Source organism: Megalobrama amblycephala, linkage group LG3, assembly GCF_018812025.1.
Source record: "Megalobrama amblycephala isolate DHTTF-2021 linkage group LG3, ASM1881202v1, whole genome shotgun sequence".
Taxonomy (NCBI): domain Eukaryota; kingdom Metazoa; phylum Chordata; class Actinopteri; order Cypriniformes; family Xenocyprididae; genus Megalobrama; species Megalobrama amblycephala.
Window position 1 is genome coordinate 8,465,474 of NC_063046.1, and position 26,229 is coordinate 8,491,702.

At 34.9% G+C, this 26,229-nt stretch overlaps 2 protein-coding genes across 2 annotated transcripts; one reads left to right on the forward strand and one right to left on the reverse strand.

Annotated features, from left to right (window-relative positions):
- Nucleotides 1-62: 62 nt before the first annotated feature.
- On the forward strand, nucleotides 63-9,961 carry rasl12 (RAS-like, family 12). The gene is made up of 6 exons (XM_048183708.1): nucleotides 63-282; nucleotides 385-497; nucleotides 812-868; nucleotides 2,603-2,676; nucleotides 2,850-3,040; nucleotides 9,459-9,961. The coding sequence occupies exons 2-6, from the start codon at nucleotides 386-388 to the stop codon at nucleotides 9,790-9,792; spliced, it is 768 nt and encodes a 255-aa protein (XP_048039665.1). The 5' UTR covers nucleotides 63-282; nucleotide 385; the 3' UTR covers nucleotides 9,793-9,961.
- Nucleotides 9,962-12,492: 2,531 nt separating this feature from the next.
- On the reverse strand, nucleotides 12,493-22,146 carry si:cabz01068815.1 (solute carrier family 51 subunit beta). The gene is made up of 6 exons (XM_048183709.1): nucleotides 22,033-22,146; nucleotides 21,021-21,079; nucleotides 16,049-16,414; nucleotides 15,558-15,677; nucleotides 15,318-15,408; nucleotides 12,493-13,057 (listed from the first exon to the last, which is right to left on the reverse strand). The coding sequence occupies exons 2-6, from the start codon at nucleotides 21,058-21,060 to the stop codon at nucleotides 12,697-12,699; spliced, it is 978 nt and encodes a 325-aa protein (XP_048039666.1). The 5' UTR covers nucleotides 21,061-21,079; nucleotides 22,033-22,146; the 3' UTR covers nucleotides 12,493-12,696.
- Between the last annotated feature and the right edge of the window lie 4,083 nt (nucleotides 22,147-26,229).

Here is a 26,229-nt window from a genome sequence, read left to right on the forward strand (position 1 = left end):
ATGGGAGGCGGATTCACTGGATAGATTCAGTCCGTCATGTGCTCCAGCCCACCGAACCAAAATATTCCAGCATTTCACTCTTCATTCCCCTCTCCCAACATCCTCTCCGACTGGAAGCGACCTCCAATGCCCAGAGAAAATAAGAAAAGAGTATACCCATCTCGGACAAACGTTTTTTGCGTGCATCTATGGTGGTGGACATGTCGTTCACACTGAAGTATAAGGCGATCCAGCTGTTTTTCAGAGAGCGCTGGTGAGAAATCAGACGGCAGCATCATCCAGGTATGAACTCAGAAGATCAGAGCACACGAGTGTCTAATATGGACTGTGTGATTCGGATCTTCTTCTTCACGTGTTCATCCTTCTATCTTGTCACGTCTTCAGGATGTCTCTGATGTTTGGGAAAGCAAGAACTTGCAATATTGTCACAGTTCCTGAGCATGAGCCTTCGGAGTGTAACATAGTGATTTTGGGAGCTATGGGATCTGGAAAGTCAGGTATGAATACCACACATTAGAGGGTTAGGCAATATATATAGTGTTTATATATCTTAAACTGATATAATGTTCCTTGAATGCACTGTAAATCATATTGAATTTGTCATTTCCACATATATTCATATTTGAGTGTAATTGAAAGTCTAGATTATTAATGAATTTATTAAAAATTGTTATATTTGTTTACCTAGATAACATAGATTTAAGTCAAAAACATAAAAAGCAGAACATTTTCCATCGTCCTGATGGGACACTCTGTTATGTAATTGAAAATATTTCAGAACTTAGACTTACAGGAAGTTTGTCCCCCGCAGCACTTACTGTGAAATTCCTCACGAAGCGCTTCATCAGTGAATATGACCCAAACCTTGGTGAGTTTCCCAGCTTCTACTGTTGTCACCAAGGGTGTAACCAAACATTGAGAGGATCAAAGGTAAAAGATTAAGAATCTGTCATTGAAAATACTGAGTGCAATAATGAGCGATTGAACATCTGGAGGAGACGTTATGGTGGTTATGATCCTGGTGTTCACACAAAACATATTTGAAATTGATTTATCAATCAAACAAACACATAATTTACCTATTGCAAACTTTAGTTTCATACAGATATAACCAATAGGAACCTAGATAAGTGACTTTAAAACTTAAAAGGGTTTACTAAGAGACATAAAAGTCCTTGTCAAGTCCTTCATGTTTTTTCCTTGGAAGAAGATGAGAAGCCGAGGCTTATACTTACAGCGTTTACGCCTCTAAAATGACAAAATTCAACATTTTAAGACTTGTAGGCTTTTCCAAACCACTTTTGTCTTTTTCCAACACACAATTTTGTTTTTTTAAACATCCTCGCATCACATTTTTATCTTCTTCAAGTGTAATGAAATCATTAAATAAAATAATTTATATAAAACACATGGATGGCAGGAACAAAAATTCTGGATGGAAAGAAAAACCTCATCTGGAGAAACTTTACATTATGCAACTGTCATGTAACTCGAGCTGGAGTGAAATGTTTAAAGGTGCAATATGTAATATTTTTGCAGTAAAATATCCAAAAACCACTAGGCCAGTGTTATATATTTTGTTCACTTAATATTGAGTACGTACAATATCCCAAATGTTTGCAACTCTTTGTAAATTGTGAGAAAATTGCAATTTTAACCAAGGCTGTGTGACGTGTGAGGAGTCGCCTGTCAATTGCGTCATACCTGCGTTACCATCGGTTTCCGGTTTTATTTTGTAGAAACCATGGAAACACCAAAGACGCTTTAATATATTACATGTTTTAATAGACAAGAGAACAACTGTTTTGATATATTTATAGACAGAAAACGAATTATTGTTATATAGCTCAACACTTTTAGTCTTATTGTTTAAAGCTAATTTTCTTGATTTTTTGTGAGTACCATGCTTTAACATGCCTCAGAGAAAAACACTATTTTGTGAAGAAGCTAACATAGCATAATCAGATGCAGCTTTATTTTTAGTAACAGTAATACAGAATTTTCTCCATCATACAATACGTTTTAAAATGAATTGCATGCCATTTATCAACACAAGCATCCAGCATTTAATATGATATTGTAAAATCGATCTATCTTACTGCAGTGTGTAACAGTGTCTCACAGCAGCCGCCGAGCGAACGCATAGAGTCACGTTATAACATCATTTTCAACACTCTTAAATGTATCTAATATGATAAACAGAGCTGCGTTACCTCATACTCATGACCGGAAAAGCAGAAGCGGCGCCGGCGACTGTGTCATAATAAAAGTCCCGCTGCTCGTGAGGCATGTGTTGAGCAATCGCTCCAGCTCCTCGTTCAGCTCCACAACACTCCTGCTCTGCTTCATACTACAGTAACGTTAATAATTGCATCCATGAACATGATTTCTTCCTGACTCCAATCCCTATTCTTTTGCACCGTCTGTTTTGGTGGAGACCACTTGTCCCAAGATTCCGCTCTAAAACTTGGCGTCATCAAGCTACGCCTTTGTTTTGAAATGGCTTCTAGCGGACAAAATTATTACATATTGTACCTTTAATGTTTTAGTGAATACTACTTGTTTAGGTTAACGTGAGCTTCTTTAAATATTACATTTTCAGAAGATACTTACTCTTCTGAAGAAGCTGTGGACCAGCAGCCAGTCCTAGTCAAAGTGATGGACACGGCCGATCAGGTAATGACGTCCATTTGTCTCTTTTGAGAATATTCTGCTCTATGTTGATTGACGTGTGATATTTGCATCTCCTCATAATGCTTGATGATGTTTTACTTTCACGCAATGGAAGTTTGTTGCATAACCTTGGCAACTTTACAGTATGCAAACAAATCTGTCTTCATTTAAATCAGGACGGACCAGTCAACTGTGAGCGCTATTTAAGCTGGGCCAATGCCTTCATCATCGTCTACAGCATTGACAACCGGAGTAGCTTTGCGGCCTGCCAGCAGTACCTCGAGACTGTGACCGTTTACTCTAAAGGCCTGCAGCCAGAAGCTCCTGTCGTTCTTCTAGGGAACAAAGTGGACATGGAGAGATACAGGTGAATTAAACATCCTTCCTGTTAGATCTCTTCCAAACTTTTATAACTTGCATGTTGTGTTTGAAATCGCCTCCTACACAGTAAAATCTCTAGAGTTAAATCAACTCTGCTCAGAGTACATATGGTCCCTCTCTAAGTAGTGTTTAAAGTAACACTGAAGCAGAGTTAAAGTTAATGAGATAATTAAGCAATTAATAAGGCTGTGACTGAAGTCAGTTGTAGTTCTTGTGTATCTCTTTTCTTCAGTGATTCTGCTTGTTAACAGCAGGTGTTCATCACTAATGCACAATCATCACTCAATTAATTGCTTAATTATCTCATTAACTTTAACTCTGCTTCAGTGTTATTTTAACACTATTTAGAAAGGGACCATATGTACTCTGAGCAGAATTGATTTTGCTGTGTATACCCGCATTCACTATCCCCTACATTAGTCCACTAATATTGAGGGAGTGACTGAAAACGAGTGAGTGAATTCAGACTCTCCGCTTTCACATAGTTTGTGCTTGCTGTTTAATAATCATTTGAAACTTAACAAACTGGCAGCTCTAGTAGTGATGTAAAGACTTATCTTGAACTCTGTCATTGAAACTTTTATTAAACTATTTAATAATCAATTAAAAAGGAATTTACACCTGTACGATATTACGCTGTACCCACATTGGACCAGCGCAGTTTGGAAAATGTATGGATGGATGATTCAGCTGCAGCGCCATCTTCTGGTCAGATGCAGGAATTCATTATGTTTACTTTCTAGCTGTTGAGTGTATGGCTGCGTCCGAAAACTGGAAAATGCTGCCTTCTGAGGACACATTTCAAGGAAGTAAGGCATCAAGGCACGTCCGAATCTAATGTTAGCTTCACTTCCTGTCTCATGAGATACCTTCCTCAGATCGAGTTTTGAAGGAAGCATGGATGTATCCTTAGCTGCCTTTGATATCCCACAGTCCTGTGCTTTCCATTCTGTGACAGTTGAGCTAGAAAAATAAAGATGGTGTCCGAAAGTTGCGTTTGCTGCTCAGTTTGTGTATAAATGTACAATTTTGACCAACATATTTCAATTTTGATATCATTTCTATCGAGAAATTACTACTGTAATAATTAAATATTTGTTTATTTCTCACCAAAGCTCGCGCTATATTGCTGTAGATCATTAAACTGTTACGCTGCCTCAGAAGTCTGTCCGAAATCAGTTTCATGAGGTACCTTCATGCACAAACGCTGCCGTACAAGTCATTCTCTTATAAGACAGCAAGGCAGCAAGACAGCTACCTAGGTTTTCGGACGCAGCCGATATCAGTTGTACACTCGTTATTGCGGTGCATTGTGGGATTGAATGAGTGCACTCGATAACGTCTGTTATGTTTTCAGACACCACTACAAATGCCTGTCCCCTCAAATAGTGCCCTATTGAAGGGTTTAGGGGGCGATTTCGGACACATAATGATTTGTCTTATCAACCTTGTTTTTCAACGCGAAAGTAAGGTGTTTTCTGTGAATGTGCCACTGTAGAGAAATAACGAGAAGAATATCAAAGTGCAGTAAAATGTAAAACTGTTTGCACTTCAAATCAGCACGTTTATAATTAAGACAATGCATTAGTAATACCAGTTTTTAATATCAAGCATCATAACCACATTAAATTTACAAATGGCCACTCCCGCTCTTACCTGAAAAATAAGGTGGATAGCAGACCTATTATGCACTTTTTCAAGGTCTTGATTTTGTTTTTGCGTCTACGAGAATAGGCTTTCATGCTTAAATGTTCAAAAAACACATTATTTTTCACATATTCTCCATTTTTGCAGCACCTCTGTTCCCAGTCTGTCAGTAACGCTCTGTTTAGTTCCTGTCTCTATGAAGCCCCGCCTTCTGAAATCGTAATTTTTTTTTGATTAATTGGATGGAAAAATAAAAAAAATTATTAAACATTAAAAAAAATAATAATTTTATAAAAATTTTATAAAATTTTAATCCATTATTTTAAACAATATTATTCCACATCCTGCCAAATACTGTCCTCCAAACAATGTTTGATATAAAGCCTATGAAAACAAATATAGTGACTGTATCTGTGGCTATGCTGTACATTATAAGCAAAAAAGGGTTAAAATACAATATAACTGATAACTTTATAACTTTTTCACACTCAAACAACAACATTACACACTAAACCCCTTTAAGCACAAATCTTAAACAGCCAAATTTCCTGTGTCAGAGTAGGTGTTAGTCAAAACAGTAACCAAACTTTACATTTACATATTTGCATGAATGTCCTTTTGTTAGTTTAACTGGAAAAACATATGACCTGCGACTAGGTAAATTACAGCAGTTATGCCCTGTACTACCGCAAGCTATTTAGATTTCAGTCTTTCATGATCCTAAAATGTTTAAGCAAGGATTTGATTGGTCCAGGAAATGACCATTTATTGCCTTTTTATTTTCCTTTCATTATGCAAACACAGTGCATAAAATGACCACATAACAGCTGGACTCAATCAAATCTATCTATTTATGTAATCCCAGATTTATGCGTGCTTCTTTGCCAGCCATGCTTTAAATAAAAGTTTTAACTGCTCATCCCCAGTTTTTTTCTGCTGTGCCATTCCTGTTACATTAGAGACGTTCTGTAAGCTGTTATTGCACAATTTTACCTTGGGCTGCAGTTATCATGTGCACTTTTTATTTAGATTTTGTTATTACATCACTATTTTTTATATTTATTCTATATACATTACCATTCAAAAGTTTGGGGTCGGTATAATTATCAATAAATCTGTTCACCAAGGCTGCATTTATCTGATCAAAAATACAATAAAAGAGTAATTTTATTTAATATTATTACCGTTTAAAATTACTATGTTCTATTTTAATGCATTTTTTTTATAACATGTAATGTATTTCTGTGATCAAAGCTGGATTTTCAGCATCATTACTCCAGTCTTTAGTGTCACATGATCCTTCAGAAATCATTCTAATATGCTGATTTGCAACATTTCTTAATATCAATTTTGAAAACAGTTGCGCTGTTTAATAGTTTTGTGGAAACTGCAATATATTTTTTGTGATTCTTTGATGAATAGAAAGTTTAAAACAACAGCATTTATTTACAATACAATACAATACAAGTTTATTTATATAGCACATTTAAAAACAACTGGTGTTGACCAAAGTGCTTTACAAGGCAAAAGAAGTCGACAATAACGACAAAATTTAAGCACTAGAGAAACAATAAAAGTAAAAAGAATAAAAATAAAGGAGAACAGCTAGTTACAAAAGAAATTTAGGCCAATATGAGTCACGGGATATTGAAAGCCATGGAAAAAAAGTACGTTTTCAGGGCAGATTTAAAAGTTGACAAGGTTTGGGCAGATCTGATGTAGGCTGGAAGGCTATTCCATAATTTCTATTTGCAATAGAAATCTTTTGTAACGTTATGTCTTTAGTGTCACTTTTGATCAATTTATTGCATTTTGTTACTGAATATAAGTATTAGTTTCTTTCAAAAATAAATCGTACTGACTACAAACTTTTGAATGGTTGTAGTGTAAATAATTTTTTTTAAATTTAGTATTTTTACATGTTTTTCATTATATTTGTCACATCCACCAGCTGGAGTGCCCTTGATCTCCACCCGAGTCCATTGCCATCTCATCATGAACTGCATTTCCCATTACTCTTTTCCTGGACTCATTATGGGTTGTGGCTAGAAGGGATACAGCTACGGCCAGAAGTGACGCAAAATCTTGCCATAAAATAACAGTAAATTAAATTTGCCACCTATCAGATTGTGTTTTATTAACGTCTACACCTACCCCAACCCTAAACCTACCCTTACATTAATGCAAATACAGTAATTAATTGTTGTTCAGCTTGATGCAATATTGATGTGCATGTGCCCAGTAAGCCCAATCTGGCCATAGCTGTATCCCTTCTAGCCCCAACCCTCATTATGCTTCATTACTTTCATTTATGTCTTGTTACCTTATTAAAGGGATAGTTCACCCAAAAATTATCCCATGATTTACTCACCATCCTAGGTGTATATGACTATATTCTTTCAGACGAACACAATCAGAGTTATATTAAAAAATACCCCAGCTCTTCCAAGCTTTATAGTAACCGTTTTTTCCATACGACTCCAGGGGGTTAATAAAGGCCTTCTGAAGCGATGCGCTTTTGTGAGAAAAATATACATATTTATAACTTTATAGACTAATCACTTGTGTATTCTGGCCTAATGAATGATGTATTGATGAACAGTGTTGCCAACTGCTTTCAGTTGAAAGTAGCTAAAACCGGTCACTAAATGTCACTAGATGATGTCATACTGGCGAGTCCACTGATCTATTAACATAAATATAGATCAGTGGGCGAGTTAAGGTTTGGGTCAGATAAGGTTTGTCCAAAAAGTTGCTATATTTGTCGCTAGGCTTTTGGAAAAAGTCCATAAAGGGGCGGGGTAGTTGCTAAATCTAGCAACAAAATTGCTAAATTGGCAGCACTGTTGATAAACGTGGAGGATAGAGCAAAACAAAACAGCGCAAGTTAGAAGTCTAAAAAGAGAATTTTTAAAGCGAAATGTCAGAGGAGCTTGAGTTTGTTGCCCAGCCCTATTTGTTTGAACCGCGAGAGGCGTCTGCTCTCACAACCGTCAGGTCAGAGGTCACTCTTCGGCCGGAACAAGACTTACGTATGGCTGTTATCGGAAGCCATTGATTGTAGTTTATAAAGTTATAAATATGGATATTTTTCTTACAAAACCCATTGATTCGCTTCAGAGGTCTTTATTAACCCCTTGTATGGATTACTTTTATGATTGACAGATGTGCTTTTTTTGCCTCCAAAGTCTCGGTTAATATTTACTCCCATTATAAAGCTTGGAATTGTATTTTTTAATATAATGCCGATTGTGTTTGGCTGAAAGAAGAAACTCACCTAGAATGGCTTGAAGATGAGTAGATTATGGGATAATTCTTTTGTGTGAACTATCCGTTTAACTCTACCTTTATATAAGCGCTGCACTGTAAAAAATGAATGTGATTTTAACAGTAAAATATTGTAAAAATGCTATGGAAAAAATTGTAAATAGGTTAACAGTAAGTTCCCATACTATATACAGGGTAAAAACTGTAAAAGCTCTTACCAGACATTTTATGTAATTTTCACAGTAAAATGCTGTAAATTTTTAGACATAAAAAAGAACAAACCAATGTATAATTTACAGTCAAAAACTGTAAACTGATATTCCCACAATTCCCTGTGTGACACTCCACATTTGAAAGTATTTTGTTTAAAAAAATCATGTTTTGTTATCAGTTGTACATTAGGGTTTTATGTTACATCTTCTTTTGTTTAATGAATGTTTATTGCATTAAGTATTGTGGTTTACCGTGATGGTGTTTTGCATTTGCTTGAATCACTCTTTGCACCTTCTTTATATTAGTATATACTTCAGCTCGTGGAAAAGCTACTTGTGATGAACTCTTCATGTGGCTTTATGGTGGTTGTCAGTATATGTTAAAGGTACAAAACAGATTTTAGTAGTAGTGTGCATTGTTGAATTTACTGGTTTACATTCAAATTTTCTTGTTTGTAGATTACCGTTTTATACTGTAAAATTTACAGTTTTTCTATAAATGTGTTTACAGTTTTTCTGTATTTTTTACAAAATTATTCTGGCAACCACAGCTGCCAAAATTATTTAGTAAAAACTGCATAATGTTTTTTTACAGTGTGTGTTTTCTGTCTTTCCTTGCAAAGTTTTGTAAGTGTCACGTTGCATTTCTGAGCGCTCTCCCTTTGGTTACCCATGTTTTGGTTTTGACTTTCTGTCTGGTTTCCCAGATTTTCATGATCATGATTCTGGATTGCCCTAATAAAGCTGCATGCCTCAACCTCCATGTCACAGCAGTTTGTTCAAATATTATTTGTTTTCTGATATTAGCCAATTTTATTTAAATACACTAATTTAATTATTTACAATAATTTAAATTAACAAAACATCTTTAATACATTAATACATATATAATTGAATACATTTCTTTAATGCATTTCTTTCTATTGTTGCACATCAAAAAAAAAAAAAAAAAATCTATCCTTTAATTTCCTTTAATCCCACTCTACTGTAGCTTATGATACTCTGAGCAATGTCTGAAACTTGTATTATGAGCACTTCTTGTGTCTATTTGCCTCTTCATGATAACTCTCTTGTTGTATTCCTCACTTGTAAGTCGCTTTGGATAAAAGCATCTGCCAAATGAATAAATGTAAATATAATCAACCTGAAAAGGATATATAATTCAGATTTTAATAAAGAGGTCCATTTTACTTAAGGAAAGTCAATCAAACATGCTTTCATAATGCATGCATTTAAGAGTTAAACATTTGTGCAGTAATATCTCTCTCTCTTTCTCAGACAGGTGAGCAAGGCAGATGGTGCTGCCCTGGCCTTGCGGTTCGGCTGCCTGTTCTTTGAAGTTTCCGCCTGCTTGGACTTCCTGTCCGTTCAGCACATCTTTCACGAAGTCGTTCGGGAAGTGAGGCGAGAGACCGAGAGGAGTATCCGTCCGCTCTTCATCAGCGAAGACAAGTCCGCCATCAGCCTGTCCTCCGCCCCTCCCCTCACCGCCTGCTTTAAAGAGCTGCCCACACCGGCCACAGCGAAACTGGTCACGGTTAAATCCTCGAGAGCTCAGAGCAAACGCAGAGCCCCCACGCTTACACTGCTCAAGGGCTTTAAGATCTTCTGATGAAATGCTGCCCTCTTCTGATACTGGAGAGGATCTACTAGAGGGAATGCTTGTCTTGATGTTATATAACAGGACCTGTTGGAGAACAACGTCTCTCACATACTTGAGAATGCAGTAATTGTACTAAATATATCAGAGCGCCAATTAATGTCTTTGTTAGCATTTCTGATTTTTCTTTTATAATTTTGATTTTTTTTCACCACTATTATACTTGTATTTGATTGTGATTAGAGATGCACCGATATATCGGCCAATAATGTGTATCGGCCGATAAAAGCAAATTCACATTTTCGGCTGATAGTTTAAAAACAGCCGATAGTCAGGGCCGATATATGCTGTCAATCAAAAGAGGGCAGGTAAATGCACTTAAAGGATTAGTTCACTTTCAAATTAAATTTTCCTTATAATTTACTCACCCCCATGTCATCCAAGATGTTCATGTCTTTCTTTCTTCAGTCGAAAAGAAATGAAGGTTTTTGATGAAAACATTCCAGGATTATTCTCCTTATAGTGGACTTTAATGGCCTCCAAATGGTTGAAGGTCAAAATTACAGTTTCATTGCAGCTTCAAAAAGAGCTTTAAACGATACCAGACGAGGAATAAAGAGTCTTATCTAGCGAAACGATCAGTCATTTTCGAAAAAAATAAATAAATAAATAAATTAAAAAAAAATATATATATATATATATATATATAAACTTTTAAACATAAATGCTCATCTTGAACTAGCTCTATTCTTCTTCTTCTCTATTAGAATTCCGGCAGTGTAGATGCTGCTAAGTGTATTACTGCCCTCCACAGGTCAAAGTTTGAACTAATTGTTATATACTTGCACTGGCATATTGTATATGACAATTTAGTTCAAACTTTGACCAGAGGAGGGCAGTAATACACTTACACTGCCGGAATTCTAATAGAGAAGAAGAAAAAGAGAGCTAGTTCAAGATGAGCATTTATGATTAAAATGTATAAAATGTTTTTATTTTTTTAGAAAATGAGTGATGGTTTCTCTAGATAAGACTCTTATTCCTCGTCTGGTATCGTTTAAAGCTCTTTGAAGCTGCACTGAAACTGTAATTTTGACCTTCAACCATTTGGGCTCCAGTGAAGTCCACTATATGGAGAATAATCCTGGAATGTTTTCATCAAAAACCTTCATTTCTTTTCGACTGAAGAAAGAAAGACATGAATCTTGGATGACATTGGGGTGAGTAAATTAACAGGAAATTTTAATTTGAAAGTGAACTAATCCTTTAATTTGGGCTTTGTGTAAAGAAAATGCTAAAAAACCTGTTTGATGCTCAATATTAATAGTAATTTTATGAATTAATAACATTCAGATAGTTCAGAAATATTAATTTAATCTTCAGAATTTAATTAATGCGTGTTAATATTAATTTGAGTAATGTGTTTGTTTGTAACTGATACCAGTTACTCTGAAACAAGTTGATGAAATGGAGAGAATAAACTATTTGCATTTCTTTCAAAATATAATCATTAAAAATATAATGATTAGTTATAATGAAATTATCATTAATTTAAAAGAAGGTATATAAGGCAGAACCTCCAAACTATTGGTATTGCAGATATCACGCTGAATAATCAGCTATCAGTGGAGAAATTTAATATCGGTGGATCTCTAATTGTGATAAAACCAATTTCCACTTTATATATTAATTTCCGAGGATTCATGAGGACATTTGTTTTTTTTTTCCACACAGCTGAACATAAACCAAATAATGTACAGAATTCCAAAAAAAAATTGACATTTATCTGTGTTTGTTCATGTTAAACTGTAAAAAAAAAATTGTTAATATTGATTAAACACATTATAATTGCCAAGTTTATTATATTGCATCACATCAAGTGAGATAGAAGAGAATAACTTACAATGCTTCGTATGGGCAGCATAGAAAGAAAAATACAAAGATTAAAATTATTTGATTTAAAGGCACAATATGTAAGATTTTTGGATTAAAATAGCCAAAAACCAGTAGAACAGTGTTATATACTTTGTTGATTTGTGTACTTATGTTATCCCAAATGTTTCCAAGAATGTTTAACGTTACCCTCGGTTTCCAGTTTTATTTTGTAGAAACTATGGAAACGCCAAAGATGCTTTAATATATTATGTGTTTTATTAGATAGGTGAGCAACTGTTTGGATACATTTATAGACAGAAAACTAATCATTTTATATAGCTTAACACAGTAAGTCTTATTGTTTAATCTCATTTTCTTGATTAACCACGAGTATCATGTTTTACCATGCCTAATATCGATCTAGCTTACTGCAGTGTGCAACAAGTGTCTCAAAGCAGCTGCCAAGTGAACGCACAGAGTAGCATTATAACAACTTTCAACACACAAATGTATCTAATATGATAAACAGTGCTGCTTTACCTCACATACACTTGACCGGAAGAAGCGGAAGTGGCGACTGCGGCATAATAAAAGTCCGGCTGCTCTCGAGCTGTGTGTCGCTCGTCTTTCATTAGCAATCGCTCCAGCGGCCTCGTTCAGCTCCAACATCACTCGCCCTGCTCTGCTTCATACTACAGTAACGTTAATAATCTCATCCATGAACATGATTTCTGACCGAGCCTGTGAGTCTTTCTGATTCCACGAAATCGAGGCATCATCAAGCTACGCCTTTGTTTTGAATAAGCGACCTCTAGTGGCGAAAATTTACATAGTGTGCCTTTAATTCATATAATAGAAGTTTATATGGTACATTATAATGGTTTGGAAAAAATCAGCAAGTTTCAGCTCATAACCAATTCTAATGCAGTACAACTTGAATATATGTGTGAATATATTCAAACTGATTGGTTGACCCAAGGCTATAAGCATATATTTTTGGACTAGGAAAACCAAGAGTAATATACAAACAGTAGGACTATATTAAAACGCAATAGCCTCAGATGAAGCTATTACATGGGGGGAGTTTTGGGACTCAATCTCCACATCTGTGCTGTGGACGTCCTCTTCACCTTCCCCCTCCGACACCGGTTCAGGATACAAAGTAGACACATTCCCGTCCTTCCAGGTCACCACAATCTCTCCAGGCTTCAGTTCCTCTTTGCTGTAAGTTGAAGGCTCTTCCCAATCTCTATGGCTGTTGTGTGTTGTGATGTGTTCGGATGGGATGGAAAGGGTTTTCTCCTCTTTGACCTGTGTGACGATGACCTGCAGCTGCTCCGTTTCAGGGTTCACCCCTGTGACTTTTGTGGCTGCTTTGTACTTGGCTATTTGCTTCCTGTTCCTGTATGGGAGACATGGAAGTTATGGAAGAATCACTGAGGAAATCGATTTTTGCATTTGTCCTTTTTACAGTTAAGGGAATTTTCAAAAACAGCGCTAAAACAACGTCCTTTGTTTACAAAAGTCTCTTGCGACTGACTTATTTACTCGTAAAATTTGCTGCCATCTAATGCCGTATTATTGTAACTTTCACTCAATCCATATTACGCACTAATGGACCCTTTCTCAATACCAAATACAACATATTATTTATATAAAATAATATTTATTGAACAACAATATTTAAAGAAACATCAATAGCCATTATGAATGACAATAGCGAATACATTTTACAATTCAGTCAAACTTACAAAAGCAGTGCTCTACAGGATGTAAGTTAAATTTAGCCTTAATATTAAATTATTAAATTTAACATAGCCCAATTCGATTTGCTCAGGAACAAGTATTAGATTAATAAGACCAAAGATTGCCAGTTTTATGTATCCAAAGTGAATTATATCTCATGTTTAACCACTATAAGAGCCATCGGCAGATTCCCGAAGCACTGGCCGAGATGAAGCTGTTCTCGGCGGGTACTCGAGCACTGAACGGCTGCTAACGGTCTGGAGCTCACATCTCCGAAAACATCTAAACAAATTGTAAAACAGGCCCTATGATTAAATATGAGTCACATATTTCAGGTCTAAACAACTACAATCTTGCCTAAAAAACAGTTCGTGGTACAAAAAGTGTAGTATTTGTAAAAAAATATGTATATTTGCTCGGCCGCCATGACAGTTGCTTCAAGCGGAGTGATACAAACAGTGAAAAGGTAGAAGTGTTGTTATCACTAGAATATCACACAGCTCTCAGCCAATCAGATTCGAGAACCAGAAAGAGCTATTGTATAAATATAGATATATCAGATGTTTCTGAGAACATCAGAGATATGAAATGCAATATTATTAATAAAACTACAGATGAGACAATAATACAGTAAGTGTGTTTGAGCTATGAAATGAATGTGGATAGCTGCTCAAATAATTTAGTCTTTTAAGAATTTGATGAGAAATATTTGTTCATATTGAGATCTCTGACTTTGCAGACTTTGGTATCTCAGCAAATTTACTTGTAAGAAACATTGTAAGATATTAAAATTTGAGTAACTGTTCTGATGAGATCTCTTCTGAAAAATCTCTAGCAGAAACAATTTACAGGTTTAGGGGATCTACTCTTATAAATAAGTTTCTAATTGGAACCTTTTTAAGTTGCGCAAAAAAAAACCTTTTTTATTTTCTTTATTCATCAGAAATTGTGTACTGGTGCTACACTGTAAAAAAAAAAAACCAGTAAAATTTACGGTAAAAAACCGGCATCTGTGGTTGCCAGAACTTTACCGTAAAAAAAATACAGTAGCAACGTAAAAAAAATCTGTTAAATTTATGGTAAAATAACGTATTTCATTAACTGATATAATGTTAATTTACCAACCTAATGAAGTACTAATATCTGTTTTGTACCTTTATAATACACTGACAGTCACCAAACACAGTGGTGATAAGAGTCACATGATGAATCAAAGTTCATCACAAGCAGCTTTTTCACAAGCTGAGAAGGACAATACTAATATATAGAAGGTGCACACAGTGTCATTCACACACACACACTAAACACCATCATGGTAACATGCATGAAATTTTAAAAATGCAATAAACAATAATTTAACAACATTAGATGTAACATAAAACCCTTGTTTTACACAACTATGTACATAACTGATTAGAAAAAAATTAGAAAAACTAAGAAGAAACAGAGTTATTTCAACAAAAATATATCAAATGTGAAATGTCACGCAGGGAATTGTGGGAATGTCAATTTACGGTTTTTCACTGTAAATTTTACAATGAATTGTTATTTTTCACTTCCAAAAACTGAATTTAACGGTATTTTACCGTAAAATTACATTAAATGTACCGTTACAGTTATTCACCGTATATAGTACGGAAACTTTCTGTAAACCAATTGACAGTTTTTCACCGCAGCATTTTTACAGTCTTTTACTGTTAAAATCACGGTCATTTTTTATAACCCAGAAACCAATACACCGATCTGAAGAATCTGTTATAAAAAATCTAGAACTTTTTAAATTTCCAAAATACTATATATTAGACTGAAAATGTCCTGCGCTGAACCTACATAATGTGCATTTATATAAACCTATAAAACTGCTGTTTTTTTTTAATGTTAGTTTGTACTAACCCATTGTGTTACTCATCACTAACCTATTAGCCATCATGCCCATGACCAACAGCATAGCGCCAATCAGAAGACCCAGAAAAGCGAATGCCAGCATACCAAACTTCCACGATGTTGCTGTTAAACAAGAAAAGGGCATTGGACAGTCTGTGAGTATTAATGTGAAACTGAAGCATTCAAGTGTACATTTAAGCCATGGAGAAATTAAACTCTATAAACATGAGAAACAAGAAGAAGAATATTAAGTGCAAGCTTGGCACACTCACGGTCCTCTGTGCGGTAATACCACTGTAAAATCTTCATCTGTGCCTCTGACATTGCCTGTGCAGGCGGCCCTTCAGCAAAGTCAAACTCGTCGGCCTCTAAATCACTGTCTCTTCTGGATCCTGTGAGCATGAGTGGAGATCAGACATATATTATAGCATGAGACCATGAAGAGTCGAAGTGAGGAAGGTCAGTGGAGTCTCTTTTCATACTGAGGCATAAATCGCTTTTACACTCTTATGCATTGTGACATTATTGTCATGACAATGAAGCACATTCCCTCTATAATTCACATTACTGTAATGCAAAAAAATAAATATTAAACAATGCAATTGCATTTTCTATTACTTACTGATTTTTTACTGTATTTTTGATCAAATAAATGCAGATTTGGGAGTGTAAGCCAACCGAGATAAAATGACACATAATTCAGATAAAGAATTAAATAAATAATAATTCAAATTATTCAGCTGTTATTTCAGCTTCGACTCACTCTGTTTGTTCTGGCAGATATCAGCCGCATCCAGAGATTTCCAGATGTTGTGTTCACCTCTGTTGAGTCTGAGCTTTCCTCTCTCTGAACTCAATGCCAGGGCGTTTTTCATGCTGATGATCTGTTGAGCTTTGCACTGCCATTTGATATGTTCACCAGAATCACAAGTGGTAGTCTGGACGCGGTTGCTGTGGATGGCAGAGAGACACCTCTGGGTGCCTGTGTTTACTAGGAACCAGTGATCGGTCCACATCCACTGCTGCAGGACCGAGTCCAGACTGCATGTCTTCAACTCGACTCCTCCTTCAGTCGAGTCCTCTAGACACAGATCTTCCTTAATGTTGTGGATTGTGAAGCCGAATGTGCCTTGAAAAAAAAAAAAAAGATATTACTTTTTAACTGAAGCCAGATGATATCTGTGAGTCATTGTGATTAAATCAATACATTTATGTCTGGAAAAAGGGAATGAATGGAGATTCTGTCTTGCACATGATAGATAAACTATAATTCAAACAATAATGTATATTTTATGTGGTCTCTAGTTCACCTTGAATTTCACGAAAACATGTCAAGGTCACATTTGACCCCAATATCAAAAGAGTAATTGCAAATAATGTTTTGTATCAAGTAAATGAAGCCTATTTTAGGGCTATTACACATTATTAATGACAGTTAAAGGGTTAGTTCACCCAAAAATGAAAATAATGTCATTTATTACTCACCCTCATGCCGTTCCACACCTGTAAGACCTTCGTTAATCTTCAGAACACAAATTAAGATATTTTTGTCGAAATCCGATGGCTCAGTGAGGCCTGCAAAATAATGACTTGTATAGTGATGGCCGATTTCAAAACACTGCTTCAGGAAGCTTCGGAGCGTTATGAATCTTTTGTGTCGAATCATGATTCGGATCGCGTGTCAAACCGCCAAACTGCTGAAATCACATGGTGCTCCGAACCACTGATTCGACACACTGATTCATTATGCTACGAAGCTCCCTGAAGCAGTGTTTTGAAATCGGCCATCACTATATAAGTCATTATTTTGTTTTTTTGGCGCACCAAAAATATTCTCGTCGCTTTACAATATTAATATTGAACCACTGAACTCACATGAACTGATTTAAATATGTTTTTAGTACCTTTATGGATCTTGAGAGAGGAAATGTCATTGCTGGCTATGCAGGCCTCACTTGGAATTCATCAAAAATATCTTAATTTGTGTTCCGAAGATTAACAAAGGTCTTACGGGTGTGGAACGGCATGAGCGTGAGTAATAAATGACATTATTTTCATTTTTTTGGTGAACTAACCCTTTAAGAATATTTCCCTCCAAAATCTAATTGCTTTAATTCATTTGGACATTTTATTAATTTATTTATTTTTTGTCTTTTTTCTCAATGGTAATTCTCAATAAATTCTTATTATCATAATACATTATTCTTTATGCTGAAACTTGTGATTTATTGTCATATAAATAATGTTACAATGCAAAAAAATATTATTATTTTAAATAATTTGGTAACACTTTACAATAAGGTCTCATTTGCAGGGGCAGATTTAACCAATAAGCAAGGTAAGCGGCTCCTTAGGGCCCGAAGGAATCGGGGGGCCCCGTCAAATACCAAGAAGCCTATATAAATCATATTTAACCTATTAAATTTCTATCACATTTTGTTTGGTGAGGATATCACCATTAAAGTTTTAACATTATACACGTTAGATACATTTCTATGTACAGATTTTGGAAGTACACTGAAAAAAACGTTTACCGTACGTTACCGTAAAAAACGGTAACATTATTTATGTTTTACGGCATTTACCTTAAATTTCCAAATAGCTGTGGTTGAAGTACTTTACCATAAAAAATACAGTAATAATATTTTAGGTTTTATTGAAAATAATAAAGTTCGGTGTCACCATTATGGTGATCAGTGTTTGCTTTAGTTGGGCTCTTGATCCTTTATTTTCTAACATTAGATTTTCACCGGCTGCTGTAACTGTATGTTCATAAAACACATTTGTTATGGCAAGAAAATCAGAGAGAAAATGTTATTAGGTGATATTGCTTATGTATTGTTGACGACAATCATCATGTAGGATTCACTGATCTCATTTAGAGTCTTATTTTTGATTATATGAGGAATGTTTGATAAATTTAACATTATTGATTATAATATATCTGTGACTCTACAACATGAGAGTCAGCAGTGACAATCTGAAGACTTCAAAAACACATTGTGTAAAAATAAACTACTGTATCACACACAGACATCAAGACTCAGCATATGAATCTCAACAGTGGTGACGAACAAAATATTCACAAAACAAGCTAAAAAGTCGCAACAAAAACAACAGCAAAAATAAAAGCAGATAGTAGGAATAAAAGTGTGTCTGAAAGATATACTTTTTTTGTGCACAATGTTTTTTTATCACAACACTGCTGGATCTCATGCTGTAGAATCACATGGCTACTATAATCAATAATGTAAAATGAATGACCTGAATACCATAGATAAGGCTCTAAGATTAGTCAAGCCACTACAGACAATTACAGTCAAACCAAAAATAGACACCTATTGTATCCGTTGGTGTTCTTATTATTATTCTGCTTCTTCCGCTCTGGAAGTCTATGGCAGCCCATAGAACCGTATGGTAAAAAGTTGTGAAATTTGGCACACAGTTAGAGGACAGTCTGACCTTTGTCCATAGCAAATTTGGAGTTTAACTTTTTAGCTGTCCAAAGTTGCACTTATGTTTATGTTAATAACTTTTGAACCATGAGGGTTAGAAACGAAATTTTTTTTCCTATGATTCCTTGGGTCAAGCTGAATCGAATGCACCCTATGACGTCATTTTCCATCATGAAAATTTTTCCGCCATTTTGAATTATCTGAAAAACCTACTTTTTCAAACTCCTCCTAGGCCGTTACTCCGATTTTCAGGAAAATTGAACCAGATCATCTTCAGACCATGCCGACAAAAGGTTATGGAATTCAAGTCGATTCCTCAAAGCGTTTTCGAAAAATATGCAAACAAATTTTACATAGCGCTTGCGAAAATAGATGTAAGGCTGTATCTCCGCAACGCTTTATCGTATTCAGACCAAACTTGGTACATGTCATCACAAGCATGACCTGAGGCATCATGCAGTGTTTCGGTGCAACGCCACCTACTGGTGCGGAGATATGAAAATTGGCTGCTTTTGCTTATAGTTTCTGATGGGTTTGTCCAAAAATCATAAATTTGGTCTCGTTGGATTTGGGGCATCATGCCGAGTCGAATGATCAATTTTCCCATATCGGCCATTTTGGCCGTCGGCCATTTTGAATTTTGTGCTAAAATGCTGTATTTTACGAACGCATTAGCGTATTGTTACGAAACTCGGTATGGGTCATCAGCACAATGCCCTGAAGGAGCCTGAGAAGTTTCGGACCAAATTTACAAAAATTCTAATAATTTTTGACTATTTTAACTGATTGTAATGAAACTGGTCTCAGTAGATTCCTTGGGTCATGTCGAGAACATAGATATCAAATTTGACATAGTCGGCTGAACTTCCTGTCTGCCATATTGTTTTTCTTTAAAAACCTACTTTTTCAAACTCCTCCTAGACCGCTGCTCCGATTTTCACCAAAATTGGACCGCATCATCTTCAGACCATGCTGACAAAAAGTTATAGATTTCAAGTCGATAAGTCAAACAGTTTTCGTATACCGGAGCAACGAATTTGAGGCATGATGCAAAAACGACTCTTGAAGCTGTATCTCTGCAATGCTTTGACATATTGACACCAAACTTTGCAAGTGTCATTGTCACCTCACTCTGACCATACCACAACAATTTGGACACAGCGCCACCTATTGGTCGAAAGTGATGAACCAGTAAACCCTCATTTTTGATCATTTTTCAGCTCTTTTGCCTAAAATGATCTTAATAGGTCTTTAATTGCTCACTGTTGCAGTTAGTCTGATGCTCTCAGCCGTGTTGGCTGGCTTCTTGTGCCGTTTTTGTGCTTGGCCCCGTAATTGCTGCTTGCAGCTATATTTTATATATTTTTTTTTACTACAGTTCATTTATGTGAGGATATCAAAATAAAGTAAACTGTAACATATTATACCCAAACATTCTTCATACAGTGGACTACCAGTAAAATTGATAAAAATTTGGGATCAAAAATTATTCAGACACTTTGACCTGACCATGTTGCTTAAGTGTTTTCTGACATAATTAAGATAATTTTTTTTCTGACACAGTTTAACTCTGAGATCTTGTCATCATTTATTACCATTTGTTTTAAACTATAGTGAATAAACTGTAATAATGTGTGAAATGTTTAAGGTGTCTGAATAAATTTTGGTTTGACTGTATGTCAGCATCAATACATAACCAATATCACCTGATTAATTTTCTCTCTGATTTTCTTGCCATAACGAATGTGTTTTATAAACACAGTTACAGCAGCCGGAGAAAATATAATGCTAAAAAGTCGAGGGTCAAGATCCCAACTAAATTAAATACTGATCGCAATAATGGTGACTTCAAATTAAACTATTATTTTACAATTTTTTATTTATTTTTAATATTATTTTAAATAAGGGCTACAATACTGCTTAGTGCCCCCAAATCAAGTCTGACCCTGCTGATTTGTTAACATTAGCTAATAACACGAACTTACAATGAGGAATGTATTTTTACCTTTGTTAATGTTAGCTAGTAAAAAAGTTAATGTTCTTGTTAGTGCATTAACTAATCAGATACAACTTTTGAATTTGAATATGTTTTAGTAGATTAACATTAGCTAAGGCAACTATTGTTTATTGTTAGTTCATGTAAACTAATGTAGTTACCTTATGTTAACAAACGAAACCTTATTGTAAAGTTTAACCAATATAGATAGATAGATAGGAGATGCAGCCCTGGATTTGTAAGATTCACCCAGTGGATTTTCTGAGGTTAAGAGTGTACTATACCTGGCCATGTGAGAGATAACGCTATCCACAACAGCAGCATCGCTCCTGTAATACTGAGTCTGCTTAAACACAAGACACAATGCAGAGGTCCAGAACATGTGTTAATACTTCCAAACATGTTCAGAAACAACAGTGTTTCAATTCCTCCCCCACATACACACACAATATCTGAACACATAAAGATGCCATGGTGCAATATTTTAAACTTTCCTTATAGAGAGAATGAGATATCATGCCTTGACAAACACCAGATGTCGAACCCCACCTCAATGTTGAAATATTTCCTGCTGTTTATTCTTTGGAAAACCCTTTTCACTTTTTCATTCCAGTGATTTTTGTTTTACCTTAATCAAGATTGATAAGGTTGCAATTATAAAATGTTTTTGTGTCCTTATACTTTGTAGTTGTATGCATTTGTATACATATAGATCAATTAAAAGTCATAACGGTGTTTAATATGTACAATAATATATTAAACCGTTAACCGTCACCCCCTTTTTTGAGCATAGATCTGAATGTAAAGCTTTGTAATTCATGAAATTGCATAAGTAAAATCACTTTAAAAAAAAAAGAAGTGTAAAAAACTTACTGTAAAGCACTTGTACTAAACTAAACATTTTTTTTATTTTATGCAAAATATATATTTTACAAAATAAGGACTCTAAAACTGAGACAATCAAAGCAAAGTTGTGTTCTTAATAATAATGTGTTCAATAATTAAGTCCTCTAAAAAGTCCAATTTCATAACGTTTTTCACCGGATGAATGTTAAGTGTGAATGCTTTCGAATTATAACTAATTTAAGATGTTTACTAAATATGAAAAAGGCAATAGTAAGTGTCTCACCATTGGGAAACTGACAGTTATGCATATATAATAAGCATTATTGTGACAAAAATGACGAGATGCATTACAACAGTGATTCTTATCAAGACAAGAATAACCCAACAGCATACTTAGATCATGGAGCTTCTGTATGATCCATACGGATGATATGTATAAATTCGACTCACCTGAAGTGCTCAGCTTCAGAGGCAGACGCAGGACAGAACAGAACAGAAAGTGTGACTACACATGTTGGGAAGGCTTTACCACGGCAGAGAGTTTCCAAAGTTCAAATGGGAGGAGATACGCTCATGCAATTCCTTTCCATTTTATAGTGCAGTTTAATTTCTTTATGATGATGAGGGAGTTGGTTATATCATTTACATAATTAGGTGAAGCGGAAGTAATTCTTTAGTTTATAATTTCTTTTGTACAACTCTTGGGCTGAAATAGGACATGCTTATGTACATTCAGGAAATGCAGTATTCTAAAGAAGTAGGCCATCTTGAGATAAATACAGGCAATAAATGAATTAACTAAAGTAAAAGTCATTTTAATCACTGTTTATGATTGGTTATGTTCTGTAAGGCCGTTTTGTAGGGTTTTTAGCTCAGTGTTTGTGTAGCCTTGCTCCAACCTTGAAGCAGAATACAGATGAGAGGGACACAGTCTTTGACTCGTCGGTCAAGTACCTGTCACATGTGTGTATGTTTGCTTGTGCAGACTGAGAGGTGAATTTTATTTCTTTATAGCGAGTGCCTGGAGCCGCTCAGGGTGAATGAACGAGGTGTCGCTTTCATGAAGAGATAAACGCCATTCATTACCGCAGTATCTTTATACTGAAAAATGTTTTTCTTCTAGGTCCAAAAAAGCGTAATGGAATTCTAATGGATCCAATCCTAAAGAGATCATCCAGATGATCAAGGAATCTTCCTGTTTATCTGGTGGAATTTTCAAAGAATCTAGTTTGAATCTAGTTTCAAAGAATCTAGAATCTCTTATCAATTATTTGATCGTTTGTGATTCTTTTAAGATTCTTATTTGTTCCTTTTAGGATAGAATTTTAGACTAGGGCATGGTGCTGACCTTTGACCTTTTGTTATCACGTGCTTTTGTCTATTATCAATTCAAGACATTATATTGTAAAATTAAAAGACTATATTTATTTACTATTAGGGGATAATCACCCTGGTGTTAAATAGACTTCAATAGAGTTGTAATCCATTTCTCAGGGCTTAACATTAAGCCTTGTCATGTGTTTGTCCTTCAGACAAGGAAAGAGGTCATTCACTTGTCCAAGTAAAAAAGTAAAAAAAATTAATTTGTGGTGTAAATATAATTTATTTTGAAGCAAGATTCTTACAGAATATTGCAGCTTTGACATATTTAAATCTGCATATATGTGATATTTACCCAGAGGGCTTTTTATTTTTTAACCTTTTATAAAGGGTGTTTTTTCCTCTAATCTTATTAAATGTATGATTCATTTTAAATTCTTAAATTTCATCAATAAATTCAATTAGAATAAGACACTACAATCAAATTATATATTGGGAAAAAAAGACAGCTGCATTAAATAATGGGTGTGTCTCAATCAGCCCCCTAGTTCAGTAGTCAGTGCACTGATCAGGGCTATTTTAAGGGCTGTCTCAATTGCAGAATCCTTCCAGGGCACTGAAATGTTCGCTCCCTAAAAAGTCCCACAATGCACTGTGAAAACCAGGGAGCATCGATGCTCACTATGCACAATTAACGGAAGTTAACGGCATGAAACTTAAATCACGTGAGCCAACTCACTACACATAACGACACACGATAGATGTTTTTAAAAATACAAACCATTATTTTATTATATTTCAGCATAAACATACAGTACAGTCCAAAAGTTTGGAACCACTAAGATTTTTAATGTTTTTAAAAGAAGTTTCGTCTGCTCACCAAGGCTACATTTATTGAATTAAAAATACAGTAAAAAACAGTAATATTGTGAAATATTATTACAAATTAAAATAACTGTGTACTATTTAAATATATTTGACAAAGTAATTTATTCCTGTGATGCAAAGCTGAATTTTCAGCATCGTTACTCCAGTCTTCAGTGTCACATGATCCTTCAGAAATCATTCTAATATGCTGATCTGCTGCTCAAGAAACATTTATGATTATTTTCAATGTTGAAAACAGTTGTGTACTTTTTTTTTTTTCAGGATTCCTTGATGAATAGAAAGTTCAAAAGAACAGCATTTATCTGAAATACAAAGCTTCTGTAGCATTATACACTACCGTTCAAAAGTTTGGGGTCAGTAAGAATTTTTATTTTTATTTTTTTGAAAAGAAATTAAAGAAATGAATACTTTTATTCAGCAAGGATGCATTAAATCAATCAAAAGTGACAGTAAAGACATTTATAATGTTACAAAAGATTAGATTTTAGATAAACACTGTGCTTTTGAACTTTCTATTCATCAAATAATCCTGAAAAAAAATATTGTACACAAATATTTTGTACAATTGTACACATTAAATGTTTCTTGAGCAGCAGATCAGCATATTAGAATGATTTCTGAAGGATCATGTGACACTGAAGACTGGAGTAATGATGCTGAAAATTCAGCTTTGATCACAGGAATAAATTACTTTGTGAAATATATTCAAATAGAAAACAGTTATTTTAAATTGTAATAATATTTCACAATATTACAGTTTTTTTACTGTATTTTTAATTAAATAAATGTAGCCTTGGTGAGCAGACGAAACTTCTTTTAAAAACATTAAAAATCTTAGTGGTTCCAAACTTTTGAACTGTACTGTACATTGCTAGAACATAATCTAGCCAACATTTATAATTTATTTAGGGCTGAAATGTTGCACGTATATGAACCAAGCAAAGAATTTATCACACTTTAAATAACATTACAAGTAATGTCAGAAAATATCAGCTCTGCTGTAGTTCATAATACCAATAGTGATGTTGTACAATGAGGATGTTGTCACATTGCTGGAAAGTGTCCCAGTGTGTAGTGAACTTTTACTGTCCTTTCCAGTGCCTGAATTCGTGTACATGATATACTGATTCATGAGCTCGGGAGCTAGAGAGCTGATTGAGACACACCCAATGTTTTAAAGCTGCAGTCCGTAAGTTTTGCCTCTTTGTCGCCATCTCTGTTTGAAACCTGCAATTGCAGTTATTTGCAGAATTATCATCTTTACGTGGGTTGTGCCTCGGCTTGGCTCCTCAGCGCGGATGAATATAATGTTTTGAGGAGAATGTTTGGCTGTCAGTCACCGCAATAGTGGATACTGTACTTCGGAATCAGATTGTAATCTTGGAAGTATGACCAAAATAAGAATTTTCACCAGAAAATGTCATCTGAACAAGTAAGTTACATGTCTGCCACTTTTGTTCTGACCAACTGAGGAAAAAAGCATAACAATAAATGGTGCTGCCAATGGTGATTAAATCTAACGATCGCTTAGCTTGAATCACGTCAAACCATGCAAATTATTTTTGTTACTCTTTGTTCTGATGTTAACAACATCAGCATTGCGTGACTGTGTATTTAGTGTGTATTAGCGTTACCTGTAGATTTCAATTTCTGTACAGGCTAAACTCTAACGTTAATTTGTCATACAATCCGGCATCAAAATGATGTTTAATTATTTCAGCTGCAGTGAGAAAAGGCTATAAATGATCGGTCGCCTGCAGCATCCTCACATGATATAGCCTACTAGAGCGGCATGTTCGCATTTCCCGTGGAAACCCACCAGTACCACCCGAATTACAAAACATTATTACAAGCTTGCCGCTGTGAATCGGGCTAAAGTAAGGAGATAGTTTTGAACACTGGCTGGTTATGTACTTGATCAAAAATGTATAATTTTTAACCAAAAAAGGGTAAGGACAGCAGCTTTAAATATTTTTTTTAAAAAAACAAAAAAGAAATGTTGGGGGAAAGAATTATACTTTTTTAACCCTTGTGCGGTCTTCGGGGGCTTTTTGACCCGCAAATGATGTTTGCTCAAATTAAAAAAAATGTTCTCTTTGTCCAAATTGCATGAGACTTTGTACGGCGGTTAACAAAATCTACAAATAAAAAAAAAAATTAAAAATGGAGTGATATCTTGTTTTTATGTTAGTGTAAAAAAAAAAGTTACGTTCGTGGTTTTCGGGGTCTCTGGAGACCCCAGGCAACAAAATGTAATTTTGTAACAATATAATATATTTTTTAGAAACCAATGTAATTTTACTCTGTTTATTAATGTTTTTTCTCAACATTTTTGCAGTTTATGGAGGATTCATGATATCTTTTAAATTTATATAAATAAATTAAAAAATATTTTTTAATTTTTTTTTTTATAATTTATGCATGAACAGTTTTTTATGT

Coding starts and splice junctions, on each gene's coding strand:
- rasl12 (XM_048183708.1), top strand. CDS start 386: ATGTCTCTGATGTTTGGGAAAGCAAGAACTTGCAATATTGTCACAGTT. Junction 498..811: donor TATGGGATCTGGAAAGTCAG/GTATGAATACCA, acceptor TGTCCCCCGCAG/CACTTACTGTGAAATTCCTC. Junction 3,041..9,458: donor GTGGACATGGAGAGATACAG/GTGAATTAAACA, acceptor TCTCTTTCTCAG/ACAGGTGAGCAAGGCAGATG.
- si:cabz01068815.1 (XM_048183709.1), bottom strand. CDS start 21,060: ATGCTGCTGTTGTGGATAGCGTTATCTCTCACATGGCCAG. Junction 16,415..21,020: donor GTTATCTCTCACATGGCCAG/GTATAGTACACT, acceptor TTTTTTTTCAAG/GCACATTCGGCTTCACAATC. Junction 15,678..16,048: donor TATCTGCCAGAACAAACAGA/GTGAGTCGAAGC, acceptor TCATGCTCACAG/GATCCAGAAGAGACAGTGAT.